This window comes from Scomber japonicus, chromosome 5 (assembly GCF_027409825.1).
Source record: "Scomber japonicus isolate fScoJap1 chromosome 5, fScoJap1.pri, whole genome shotgun sequence".
Lineage (NCBI taxonomy): Eukaryota > Metazoa > Chordata > Actinopteri > Scombriformes > Scombridae > Scomber > Scomber japonicus.
Genome location: NC_070582.1, coordinates 2740471 through 2753528, shown reverse-complemented (window position 1 = coordinate 2753528; position 13058 = coordinate 2740471). Strand labels below are relative to the sequence as shown.

General features: G+C 41.8%; 1 protein-coding gene across 1 annotated transcript; it reads left to right on the top strand.

Annotated features, from left to right (window-relative positions):
• The first annotated feature begins 2992 nt into the window (after positions 1 to 2992).
• Positions 2993 to 12200, top strand: zgc:172145 (Ferritin light chain, oocyte isoform-like). The gene is made up of 4 exons (XM_053319395.1): positions 2993 to 3019; positions 3122 to 3304; positions 7038 to 7184; positions 11910 to 12200. The coding sequence occupies exons 2-4, from the start codon at positions 3137 to 3139 to the stop codon at positions 12198 to 12200; spliced, it is 606 nt and encodes a 201-aa protein (XP_053175370.1). The 5' UTR covers positions 2993 to 3019; positions 3122 to 3136.
• Positions 12201 to 13058: the final 858 nt, after the last annotated feature.

Sequence of the window (13058 nt, the reverse complement as noted above, 5' to 3'; positions counted from 1 at the left end):
ATGAATTGCCCTTCAAGGGATTAATAAAGTTGTCTTGAATCTTGAATCTTGAAATGTAGATCTCTGTTGTCCAAAAACTAGGGCTGTCAAACGATTCATTTTTTTAATCGAGATTAATCGCAGAATTTCCATAGTTAATCACGATTAATGGCATTTTGAATAGCATGTTTAAAATCCTGTTATTTTCCATTTGAAGGCAGTTTTAAGCCCATAATGTAAAGCATTTCTTACCAGAGTGTCTTAACTGGGAATCAATCACGGCTCTGCTGCGACTCCCACACTCCAAAATGGTCCTTTGGTGGAGCTGAGGCTGGCTTGGCTGCACCTGGGTGTTTAGCGTGGAGGTGCTAACTCAAACTCCACGTACTCCGGTGGTAGTTAAACTCCGTTTGACACAGGTTGCATTTTACTTTTGACTTGTCAACTGAAGCGTCTGGAAGTGTTTTAAAGTTAAACAAGCCGTTCAAAAGTCCAGTAGCTCTCTTACTTTCCATCAGCGCGGTAGGTTTACTGCAGGAGGCCACTTCAAAGCATAGCGCTACAGCTAGAGGAGCCGTCTACGGGGGAGTAGAAGGGACAAAAAGGCTTGCAACGTTAAAATGACATTAAAAAAAATTACCACGTTATGGATTAATCTAATCACGATTAACGCGTTAACGCTGACAGCCCTACCAAAAACTATTAACCCTTTATAGGACACACATTGAAGGAAGAGAGGAAGGAAGGAAGGAAAGAAGGAAGGAAGGAATGATGGAAGAAAGAAAGGAAGGAAGGAATGATGGAAGAAAGAAAGGAAGGAAGGAAGGGAAGGAAGGAAGGAAGGAAGGGAAGGGAGGAAGGAAGGAATGGAGGAAGAAGGAAGGAAAAGAGGAAGGAAGGAATGATGGAAGAGAGGAAGAAGGAAGGAAGGAAGGAAGGAAAGTAGGAAGGAGGGAGGGAGGGAGGGAGAAAGGAAAAGAAGGAAGGAAGGAAAGAAAGGAAGGAAGGTAGGAGGGAGGGAGGAGAAAGATAAAGAGGAAAGGAGGAAGGAAGGACAGAGGAAAGAAGGAAGGGAGAAAGGTAGGGGAGAGGAAAGAGAGAAGGAGGAAGGGAGGAAGGAAGGAAGGAAGGAAGGAAGGAAGGATATTTTGGGATATTTACAGAAGTTACCAAATATAATTATTTGCCCAATAAAGGGTTAAACACACACCAGTGAGTCACGTCGCTGCTGTTAGCTTGTTTAGAAACGGCTCCAACGCTCCAAACATGATCCCATCCTCAGTCCCCAGGGAGCAGTTCTGTGTAAGGCAGACAACACCCAGCATGTGGATTTAAGTGTGAACTAAAGTGTTGAACAAACTGACCTGTTGACCTCACGCTGGCACTGGAGGAAAAGTCACAGGATAACCAAGACGTATTAAGATTCATCCTCTAGGGACCATGAATGTCTACTGTGTGCTAAAGTTCAGTGATGTATCTGATAGCTGTAGAGATATATATCAGTCTGGATTTGAGCTGGTGGACTGACTGATTATAATCTCTACATCCATGCTGCTGAAAAGGCTAAAAAATGAAGTTAAAAGTGTTGAACTGTGTCTTTTATGATGTTGGTCCAGCAGCACAGTCACCTACCCATCAGATATCGGTCTAAGGATGTCTTGGTTACACATTTAAAGTTTAATACCAGTAGTGGAGAGGAACTTTTACCCAGTATATAACCTCAGCAGACATATATTATGCATATAAAGTGAATTATCTAGGATCTACAAGCCTAACACTGATCATCCTTCAATTAAAGGGTGAGCTCTGTATGTGCTTAATGGACTCATCATGATTAGTGTAAAATGTTATTTAACAGGTAAAGAAAAGCTGTTTTCAACATTGACTTATTGAATAGAATCAAAAAAACTGCTGATCTCTGATGTTAAATATGAGTTAACCCTTAAACAGACCTTACTAGTTATGTCATTTGCACCTCAAGTAAGGAAGGAAGGAACGGAAGAAGGAAGGAAGGGAAGCAAGGGAGGAAGAAGGAAAGAAAGGAAGGAGGGAGGAAGGGAAGGAAGGGAGGAAGGAAGGAAAGGAGGAAATAAGGAAGGAAAGGAGGGAGGAAGGGAAGCAAGGGAGGAAGAAGGAAGGAAAGGAAGGAGGGAGGAAGGAAGAAAGGTAGGAAGGAAAGGAGGGAGGAAGGAAGGAAGGACAGATGAAGGAAGGAAGAAAGGACAGAAGGAGGGAACATTTACCCTAACAGCTGAACTTAGATCTGAGGAAGGAAGGAAGGAAGGAAGGACAGAGGAAGGACCCGGGAGGACAACAGGAAGGTTAAAGAGTCTGTATCTCCTGGTGCACGTTGTCTGTTTAAGGCAGTGGTTCTTAACCTGGGTTCGATCGAACCCTAGGGGTTCGGTGAGTCGGTCTCAGGGGTTCGGCAGAGCCTCATTTTTTTTGAAAATGACATGAGAGTGGCACTTGCCAAGGTGAAGCCACGCATATCTGAACTGGTCTCTCAAAGGCAACAGCAGAAGTCACACTGATTTGCAGGTATGTAATTTGTTGTGAGTTTATGCATTGTGTTGGTTTTGTTCTTGGAACAAGGTGATGTTCATGCACGGCTCATTTTGTGCACCAGTAAAAAAATATATCTATGTCTTGAATTTGAAAAAAAATCATATTTTATTTTTCACTAAAGAGGGGTTCGGTGAATGCGCATATGAAACTGGTGGGGTTCGGTACCTCCAACAAGGTTAAGAACCACTGGTTTAAGGGTTAATGGGTTCATCATGATTAGTGTAAAATGTTATTTAACAGGTAAAGAAAAGCTGTTTTCAACATTGACTTATTGAATAGAATAAAAAAAAACTGACTGATCTCACTGACTCTGAGTCTGTGTTCAGTCATGTTGATGATGTGATGATTATTATTCTGTTATATAACTTTTGGTGTTTTCGTGGCTGCAGCTCTGAGCTCAAAAAGCCCCGGATGAACTTGAGCAGCTGACCGGGAAACAGTTGATCCACGCAGGCTAAATTTATCCCGAGTGGTCGGCTCTGGTGCAGCTCTGAACCCTGAAGCATTTATTACGCAGTCTTATTTACTTCCTCCGCTGCTACTGAACCTTGCACCTCTCTCCTCTGGATCACAGTGTCCGGGTTTTGACATGGCTGAGCCCGCAGGGAAGAAGTTGAAGAGCAGCCTGCCGCTGTGCAAAGCGCACCGGAGCTCCGCGGGGAGCCGGGCCAGACAGAACCTGCAGGCCGCCGTGGAGGAGGCTCTGTGCGGGGTGAGCAGCCTGCTGTGGGACGGAGCGTACCGGCTGCAGGCTCTGGTAGGACACACACACACACACACACACACACACACACACACACACACACACACACATGTTACTGATGGACTGAGGAGATTTTAACCCTTAAACAGACAACGTGCACCAGGAGATACAGACTCTTTAACCTTCCTGTTGTCCTCCCGGGTTCTTCCTCTGTCCTTCCTTCCTTCCTACCTTCCTTCCTTCATCTGTCCTTCCTTCCTTCCTTCCTTCATCTGTCCTTCCTTCCTTCCTTCATCTGTCCTTCCTTCCTTCCTTCCTCAGATCTAAGTTCAGCTGTTAGGGTAAATGTTCCCTCCTTCTGTCCTTTCTTCCTTCCTTCATCTGTTCTCCCTTCCTTCCTTCCTTCCTTCCTTCCTTCCATTCCTTCCTTCCTTCTTCCTCCTTTCCTTCTTCCTCCCTTCCTTTCCTTCCTCCCTCCTTTCCTTCCTTCTTCCCTCCTTTCCTTCCTTCCTTCTTTCCTTCCCTTCCTCCCTCCTTTCCTTCCTTCTTTCCTTTAGGTGCAAATGACATAACTAGTAAGGCCTGTTTAAGGGTTAACAGTGACGTCACAGCTGAAATATATTTAATGTTAAGATTGCATCAGAAATATGAGTGAATATGTCACTTCCTCTTTATATCATTTAGGGATGATTTGGAGAGTTTTGGCAATCTGGTGGAAGCTGCACTATAAAAATAAAAAAGGAGAAGAGGAATACATACCTTCATACAACATGCTTTTAATCTACTGCACTGGTTATCTATCTGTTATTTATTATAACAGATAGCTGCTGGACCTGAGTGCAAATTTCGTTTTCATATGCAAACATGTAAAATGAGGAAGGAATTTAGGAGAGAAGGAAGGGAGGAAGGAAGGAAAGAAAGGAAGGAAAGGATTCAGGAGGGAGGGAGGAAGGAAAGGAGTAAGGATGAAAAGAGGAAGGAATTTTGGAGGAAGGAAGGAAGGAAGGAAAGAAAGGAGAAAGGAGGGAGAGAAGGAAGGAAGGAAAGAAAGGAGTAAGGAGGGAGAGAAGGAAGGAAGGAAAGGAGGAAGGAACGAAGGAAGGATGGAAGGAAGAATGGATGGAAGGAGTAGGGAGCAAAGAAAGAGGGGAGGAGGGGAAGACAGAAGGAAAAATTAAAGAAAGAGGAAGGAAGGAAGGAAGGAAGAAAAGATGGAAGGAAGAGGAGAGAAGACTGGAAGGAAGGAAGGAAAGAAAGATTGAAGAAAGGAAGGAAGGTAGGAAAGATTGAAGGAAGGAAGGAAAGATTGAAGGAAGGAAGGAAAGATTGAAGAAAGGAAGGAAGGTAGGAAAGATTGAAGGAAGGAAGGAAAGATTGAAGGAAGGAAGGAAAGATTGAAGAAAGGAAGGAAGGTAGGAAAGATTGAAGGAAGGAAGGAAAGATTGAAGGAAGGAAGGAAAGATTGAAGAAAGGAAGGAAGGTAGGAAAGATTGAAGGAAGGAAGAGAGGAGTGTCAGAGTGTTTATCACATTAACAGCTGGTCACATGTCTGAATTTGTCTCGTTGGTTCACAGACTGATGAACAAAAAGAGGAAAACCTGAAAGACGGGTTACAGCTCTTCATGTGTGTGGAATCAATAATTATACTTCCTGTTCTTCAGACTGACTGTTAAAATGATCTTTCAGTGGAAAGTGATGGAGGACTAAATCCACAGTCATTTAAAGAAGGAAGGAAAGGAGGGAGGAAGGGAGGAAAGAAAAAGAAGGAAGGAAAGGAGGGAGGAAGAACGAAGGAAGGAAAGGAGGGAGGAAGACCGAAGGAAGGAAGGGAGGGAGGAAGACCGAAGGAAGGAAGGAAGGAAGGAAGGAAGGAAGGAAAGAAAGGAAAGAAGGAAGGTAGGAGGGAAAATGAAAGGGAAAGAGGAAGGCAAGAAGGAAGGTAATAGGGATGAAAGAAGGAGAGAAGGAGGGAGGGAGGAAAGAAGGAACAGTCAAAACAGACGGGAGGACGACAGGAAGGATAAAAGATCTCCTTCTAATGATCTTTAAAGTAAGTGAAGTAAAGTAAAGTGATGGAGACTAAATCATTATAAAGTCTCTGATCAGCTTCTATTGAGCTTCATCAGTGTGAGTTACTATAGTTATTATAGTTACTATGGTAACAGTGTGAGTTACTATAGTTATTATAGTTACTATGGTAACAGTGTGAGTTACTACAGTTATTATAGTTACTATGGTAACAGTGTGAGTTACTATAGTTATTATAGTTACTATGGTAACAGTGTGAGTTACTACAGTTATAGTTACTATGGTAACAGTGTGAGTTACTACAGTTATAGTTACTATGGTAACAGTGTGAGTTACTATAGTTATTATAGTTACTATGGTAACAGTGTGAGTTATTATAGTTACTATGGTAACAGTGTGAGTTACTACAGTTATTATAGTTACTATGGTAACAGTGTGAGTTACTATAGTTATTATAGTTACTATGGTAACAGTGTGAGTTACTATAGTTATTATAGTTACTATGGTAACAGTGTGAGTTACTATAGTTATTATAGTTACTTACTTACAGTCTTTTTAGCATCAGATTCCCTCTTAGTGTGTCCCTCCTTTCCTTCCTTCCTTCCTTCCTTCCTTCCTTCCTTCCTTTCCTTCCTGACACATTTACAGTCTTTTTAGCATCAGATTCCCTCTTAGTGTTTCCCTCCTTTCCTTCCTTCCTTCCTTCCTTCCTTCCTTCCTTCCTTCCTTTCCTTCCTGACACATTTACAGTCTTTTTAGCATCAGAGTCCCTCTTAGTGTTTCCTGTTTCTCTGTGGTGGAAGTATAGGAACAGAAAGACTTTGCTACTAAAAACAGTGTAACGCTGAAACATAGAAGATGAAGATTTGACTCTTTCAGACGCTGAAGCTTCATATTAGCTTCAGATTAAAGTTTATAATCCATGTTTCCACAGAAGGAGGACTGTGTGTTTAGTCCTCCATCACTTCCTGTAACCATGATGAAGGATCTAATGCTCAGTATGAACAGGAGGAATCATTACAGAGAGAAACACACTGACTGTTCATTTAGACTCCTGACTGTTTGTTATAATTGAGTTGAAGCCACATTGTTATAACAACATGATTAATGCATGTAGTGACCTTTGACCTGCAGACCCTTTGCACCAATGCAGTTGTAAAGAAAGCTGAATACGGCACCAGCAACCAGCAATTGTGATACTTTGACCCGATATTTGAATATTTGAGAATTTTTAATACATTTTGTTGCTGGTTGATTAGGTGTGTCTATTCCCTTGTTTTTAGTGGGAACGCAGACAATTAAAAAAAGTCTTTATGCATGTCTGGAGGTGTAAAAGTTGTTGTGTGGACAAATTAAATGTGAACAGAGTTAGTGAATAATAATGATGATATACTTGTGATATCTTAACAGCTGCTAAAATGTGAGCATGCACTAAATCCAGATGGAAATATGGAGAATGTGCCTTTTAATTCTACTGCAACATAAGAGTCACCATTATAACTGTATAAGAAACCAGCAATGTAAGATCAATTATTAATATTTGTGTAATGAGAAATGAAGGTTTTATTTTTGTAAAACTTTCCTCGAACCCAGAAAACCTTTTTTTATGTTTGTCTTCAGACCAATTTGGACCAAGTAGGAAGAGTCAGAGAAACACTACTGACAACAGTTTATATTCAGATAGTTTGGGTCCATCATGAGCGTATCTCATCCCTGTGTGTATATCAGGTGATGACGGTGTGTATCTGATCTCCTGCAGGCCGTTGTGTTTGAGCGGGACGACCTCGCTCTGCCTCGCGTCGCTGCTTTCTTCCACCAGGAGGCGCTGAAGCAGCAGGACGAGGCCGAAGCCATGCTGGGATACCTGGCTGAGAGGGGCGGGAACTACTGCGGCAGAGACATCCAGGTCACAGATTTATTCTCTTATTTAATGTGTAGTTATTATTCCTCTGTATCTTACTCTGTTATTCTGATTTTATCTGTTTAATCACTTTTTAGTCTTTCTAGTCGCAAAACACTTATTTTTAAACACGTTTTTGCCTCTTTTATTTTGAAAGTAGCAGGATTAGAGGCCGAACCAGGGACCAGCGATTATTAGCCATGAGCCGTAACCTTGGCTACCAAAGCGCTTCGTCTATTATATTATTTTGACAACATGGTCGGATGTATGTAGACACCCAAACATAGGGATCTGAACTTTTACTGTCTCTCTGGTGGAGGACTCTAAACTTTACTTTCATCTTTTTTTACTAAACTAGCAAAGTTCATAAAACCTGCATGTAGCTCATCACCTCTGAACCTTCATCATCATGACTATATATATATATATATATATATATATATATATATATATATAAAAAACATTCATCATCTGAACACATTTCATCACTATAAATATATATATTATATATTATATATTCACAAGTATATTTTAATTCTATAGAATCACCTAAAATAAGAGTTGTGTTTTTATTACCTTAAAATGAATCTTTATATCTTTGTTAGAGGTACTTGTACTTTACTGTAGTACAGTTAGAGGTACTAGTACTTTACTGTAGTACAGTTAGAGGTACTAGTACTTTACTGTAGTACAGTGAGAGGTACTTGTACTTTACTGTAGTACAGTTAGAGGTACTTGTACTTTACTGTAGTACAGTTAGAGGTACTTGTACTTTACTGTAGTACAGTTAGAGGTACTAGTACTTTACTGTAGTACAGTTAGAGGTACTAGTACTTTACTGTAGTAGAGTTTGAGGTACTTGTACTTTACTGTAGTACAGTTAGAGGTACTAGTACTTTACTGTAGTACAGTTAGAGGTACTAGTACTTTACTGTAGTACAGTTTGAGGTACTTGTACTTTACTGTAGTACAGTTAGAGGTACTTGTACTTTATTGTAGTACAGTTAGAGGTACTAGTACTTTACTGTAGTACAGTTTGAGGTACTTGTACTTTACTGTAGTTTTATATCTTTGTAGAGATACTACAGGATATCGTTGTTCTACATGTTTAGAAGGAGGAACATTACATCATCACTGTTAGATGAATATTAATGTAGGTGTTTCTCTCTGTAATGATTCCTCCTGTTCACACTGACCATTACATCCCTTCATAATGCTCTTCATGCACAGAGCTGCAAAGTGTTTAAAAGTTAATCTGAAGCTTGAACAAGTCGACTTTGTTCTTTAAAGGCTTGAAATCAAACGAACAACATGAAGAAACTATATTCTGCCAAACTTTGAACATTTCTGATTATCTATGTTTTTATATTTCATCTCTGAGCTTTTTTCTTTCCACCGTTGTCACACAGAAGTCAGAGGTCAGAGGTCAGAGTCAAGAGCATGTAAGGGCTGATTGTGTTGCCCAGAGAGGGTTTTGGGTTGGGGGGAGGTGGGGGGGGGGGGGGCTGAGGGTTTGGGTTGGGGGGGGGTAGAGTTGTGTCGAACCCCTCCTTGCTCCTCCTGCCTCTTTCACAGATTTGATTTGTGGATCCATTTTGAAACTGAATTTACGATCTGAACTTTATCTGTGAGACAGAGAAGCTTCAGTCTGTAACAGCGTTCTCGTTTTACTCGGCCGGAGACCTCACGTTCCTTCCCAACACGGCCCATCAGGAGGATTTATTTTGCCTCCTGTGCTATCCGTCATTTTGTCAGAGCAGGTGTCTCTGTATCTCTCTCTGTTACTCTCTTCTTTTTCTTTTTTTCTCCTCCTCTGAATGGCAGAGATCTCATTTTGGAACGAAGCTCTTCATTTGGACGATAGGACGAAGGGAGGAGGAGGAGGAGGAGGAGGAGGAGGAGTGGGGGGGTTGGGGGTAAGATACCAAGAAGCCTGAGGAGAAGTAGAGGAGGATAAACCCCCTGGAGACTTGCCCCTGGATCTGGCTGTAAGCCGGTCAGGGTGTACATTTCCCCCCGTGAGTTCCGGAAAATTGGCGAGATTAATGCTGCGGCAGAAGGACGGAGAGAGCTGATGGTGTTTCCAGATGGTCAGCAGCAGCAGCAGCAGCAGCAGCGGGTGGAGGTTGGAGGTTGGAGGTGGAGGTGTTGGTGGCGTTGGCGCGTCGGCACAGCGTGGCCTCTCACAGTTTATGAGTCGTGTAAAATCGTTTCAGGACTGAGACCCCCGCCCAGTCCAGTCAGCAGCAGTTTGGGACAAGCCTCGTTATCCTGCCTCTAAAAAGTACGAGACGACACCTTCACGTCACTTCAGCTTCACGTTTTACTTTAAAAGTGGGAAAAACTAAATTAGCCAACATCTTATTCTACTCTAAAGAAAAAAATGGAGGAAACCACATAAATTAGCACATCATGGAGAAACAGAGGCAGCCTTCTCATTAACCCTCCTAAAAATGGTTTTATACAAGAAATATGGATTTGTTTCATCTAATTACCCGTTAACCCTTCGTAGGTCTGATCAGCTGTTTAGTAGAGTTCACTTCCTGTCATGATATCTGCTCAAAAACTAAATCTATTGAACCCATTTAACTTTCTAGGTCAATAGATACAGGTTGTCCTATGGTTGCTATAGATACAGGTTATGTTATGGTTGCTATAGATACAGGTTGTCCTATGGTTGCTATAGATACAGGTTGTCCTATGGTTGCTATAGATACAGGTTGTCCTATGGTTGCTATAGATACAGGTTGTCCTATGGTTGCTATAGATACAGGTTGTTCTATGGTTGCTATAGATACAGGTTGTGTTATGGTTGCTATAGATACAGGTTGTTCTATGGTTGCTATAGATACAGGTTGTGCTATGGTTTCTATAGATACCGGTTGTGCTATGGTTGCTATAGATACAGATTGTGTTATGGTTGCTATAGATACAGGTTGTTCTATGGTTGCTATAGATACAGGTTGTCCTATGGTTGCTATAGATACAGGGTGTTCTATGGTTGCTATAGTTACAGGTTGAGCTACTGTATAAAAGGATTAATAAGGATAAGGATATAAAGGATTAATTTTGACTGTTATAAATCATCATACAGTATTTTCCTCTGATCTTAAGTTTAGTTGAAATAACCCAAAATTTCTGTTTTTTTAAACTCTAAAATGAGCTATGATTTAATTTAAAATGAGACTACAAAAGGTTTAAATACAGAATTGGGTGATTTATTCTTTATAAGCAATCAAACCAGACAAACCAGACCTGGAAGGACAGAAGTTGCAGAGTGGACAGGAAGACAACAGGAGGGTTAAAGCTCAGAAGTCTGATCTGATCAGTTTGTGTTGATGGTTCATGTTTTAGGCGTCACGTATCCGATGACACCGAACCGCCACACGTAGCAGATCTGATATGAAATGTGAGCTTCACGCATTTAAAAATAACACATTATTAAATTCCTTCCACTTGAGTAGAAGTTTCTCCATAAATGTCTAACTAATGGAAAACTTCCTGATCCCTCCGTCCGTCCGTCGACCCCCCCACCTGTTTATTTTTACCGTTCTTACTGTTGAGGTGCCGACGCTGAATGATGGACGACAGGCGAGATGAGAAATGAGACGTTATATAAAAACCTTGTGAACTCTGATCTGCAGGCAAAGAGCCAGATGTCAGATATGAATCAAATGTAAGACGAGAATCTGATATGAGGAAATCAGATTTGGTTTGTTCACACTTCTGAATCACTTGAGTCACTTGGAGGCAAAAACAAAAAAATTGGTTTTGGGCCATTTCAAGCATGTAATGTGAGTGTTTTTATCTTCTTCCTTCAGTTGGATGTTTTTTTATTCTCTGTGGAGAGTTGTGTTTGTTATGAACTGGCTCAGAGTCCACAACAACAGCAAAATTCACTGCAGCTCCATCAAGTTTGTGGCGTCAAAATGACAAGAAACAGCACCACAATTGAAAATCTGAATCAAAATGGCTGACTTCCTGTTGGCGTTAGGGTATGGGTCCAAGAGACTTTTTTGTGCATGTGGTCATGATATATATGTGTACCAATGTAATGTGGATGGACATCGTCCTCCCGGGTCAAATTGACCCCATCTCTTTTGACTGTTCCTTCCTTCCTCCTTTCCTTTTCTCCATCACTCCCTCCTTACTCCTTTCCTTCCTTCCTTACTCCTTTCCTTCCTTGCCTTCATCCCTCCCTTCCTTCTCTCCTTCCTTCCTTCCTTCCTCCTTTCCTTCCTTCTTCCTTGCCTTCATCCCTTCTCTCCTTCCTTCCTTCCTCTTTTTCTTCATCACTCCCTCCTTACTTCCTTCCTTCTTTCCTTCCTCCCTCCTTCCTTCCATCCTTCCTTTCTTCCTTCCTTCCTTCCTTTCTTCCTTCCTGCCTTCCTTCCTCATCCCTTCCTTCTTCCTTCCTTCCTTCCTTCTTTCCTTCCTTCCTTCCTCACTTCCATCCTTCCTTCCTCACTTCCATCCTTCTTCCTTGCCTTCATCCTTTCTCTCCTTCCTTCCTTCCTTCCTTCCTCTTTTTCTCCATCACTCCCTCCTTACTCCTTTCCTTCCTTCTCTTTACTTCCCAACTTCCTTCGATTTGTTGGACGGTTTGTGGCCCTTGAATGAAAATGAGTTTGCCGTCCAAATGAATCAAATCACTGATATTACATCTTGTGGTTGTGTTGTATCGATCGCTCAGACTATTAACTAACTTCCTGTCGTGTTCCTGGTCTCCAGAAGCCGGATTGTGAGGCGGTCGGCGCCGTGTTACCGGCTCTGGAGCTGCTGCTGCTCCAGCTGAAGGAGGAAGTGGGCGTGTTGGTGGAGCTCAGCCAGCTGGCCCGCGAGCACGGCGACCCGCACACCGCCAGCGTCGTCAAGAGCCACTTCCTGGCGCCGAGGGTGGATCGTACCAAACTGCTGGGAGACCTGCTGACCAGCGCGCGGCGGGTGGGCTGCAGCGATAACCAGGCGGGGGGGTTCGGGGAGTACATCCTCAACGAGCTGCAGGACGAGCTGACCGGCTGATTCACCGCTCAGCCTCATCCTTTAAATGTTTCCTTACTGAGAGTTAAAGTTTAAAGTTCCTCAAATCTGATTCTCGCTAAAGCAGGGGGGTCAAACATGAGGCCTGAGGGCCAGACCCGGCCCAGTTTCCTTCTTCCTCTTTTCCTTCCTTCCTTCCTTCCTTCCTCCCTGTCTTCTTTTCCTTCCTTCCTTTAAATCAGGCTGTATGTGGCCCTTGAATGAAAATGAGTTTGACCCTCCTGCTCTAAAAGGTTTGACCCCTTGCTGTATTCAGAAATGTTATAAATCTAAACGTTCATATTGAAGAATCGGCATCTTAAACCGTGGCAGCTCTATTTTATGTGACTTAACTATAAATTTATATATTTTTTTGTCTTAATAGTAAAAGGAAAAGCTGCCACACTTGTTTTTTCCCCATTTGACTCCATTAATTTGAGGTTCTGAGTCGATTATGTCGTGATTTCACCTGCACGTCAACTATAGACTACATTTATTTAAAAGGACCAGTGTGTAGAATTTGGTGGCAGAAATAGGATATAATAATCTTTAAGTAGGCTTTTCATTTGGTATAGAAGTTTAAAAATCTTGTTCCCGTTACCTTGGAAACAGCATTTTATATGTACGTAGAGAGTGAGTCCTATTTCAGTGTGTCTACGGTAGCCCAGAGTGGACAAACTAAACACTAGTAAGGGCCTTTTTGCATTTTTTTGTGAGTTTCGTGGTCTCCATAGGTTTTCCAGAATACTTAAAAAGGAGAGTGATGGAAGGTATTTAGTTTGTCGTAATCTAAAAATGAAGACTGAAAAGAAGAATTAACTTTTATTGTCTTTATATCAGCAGTATAATGACACTTTTGTG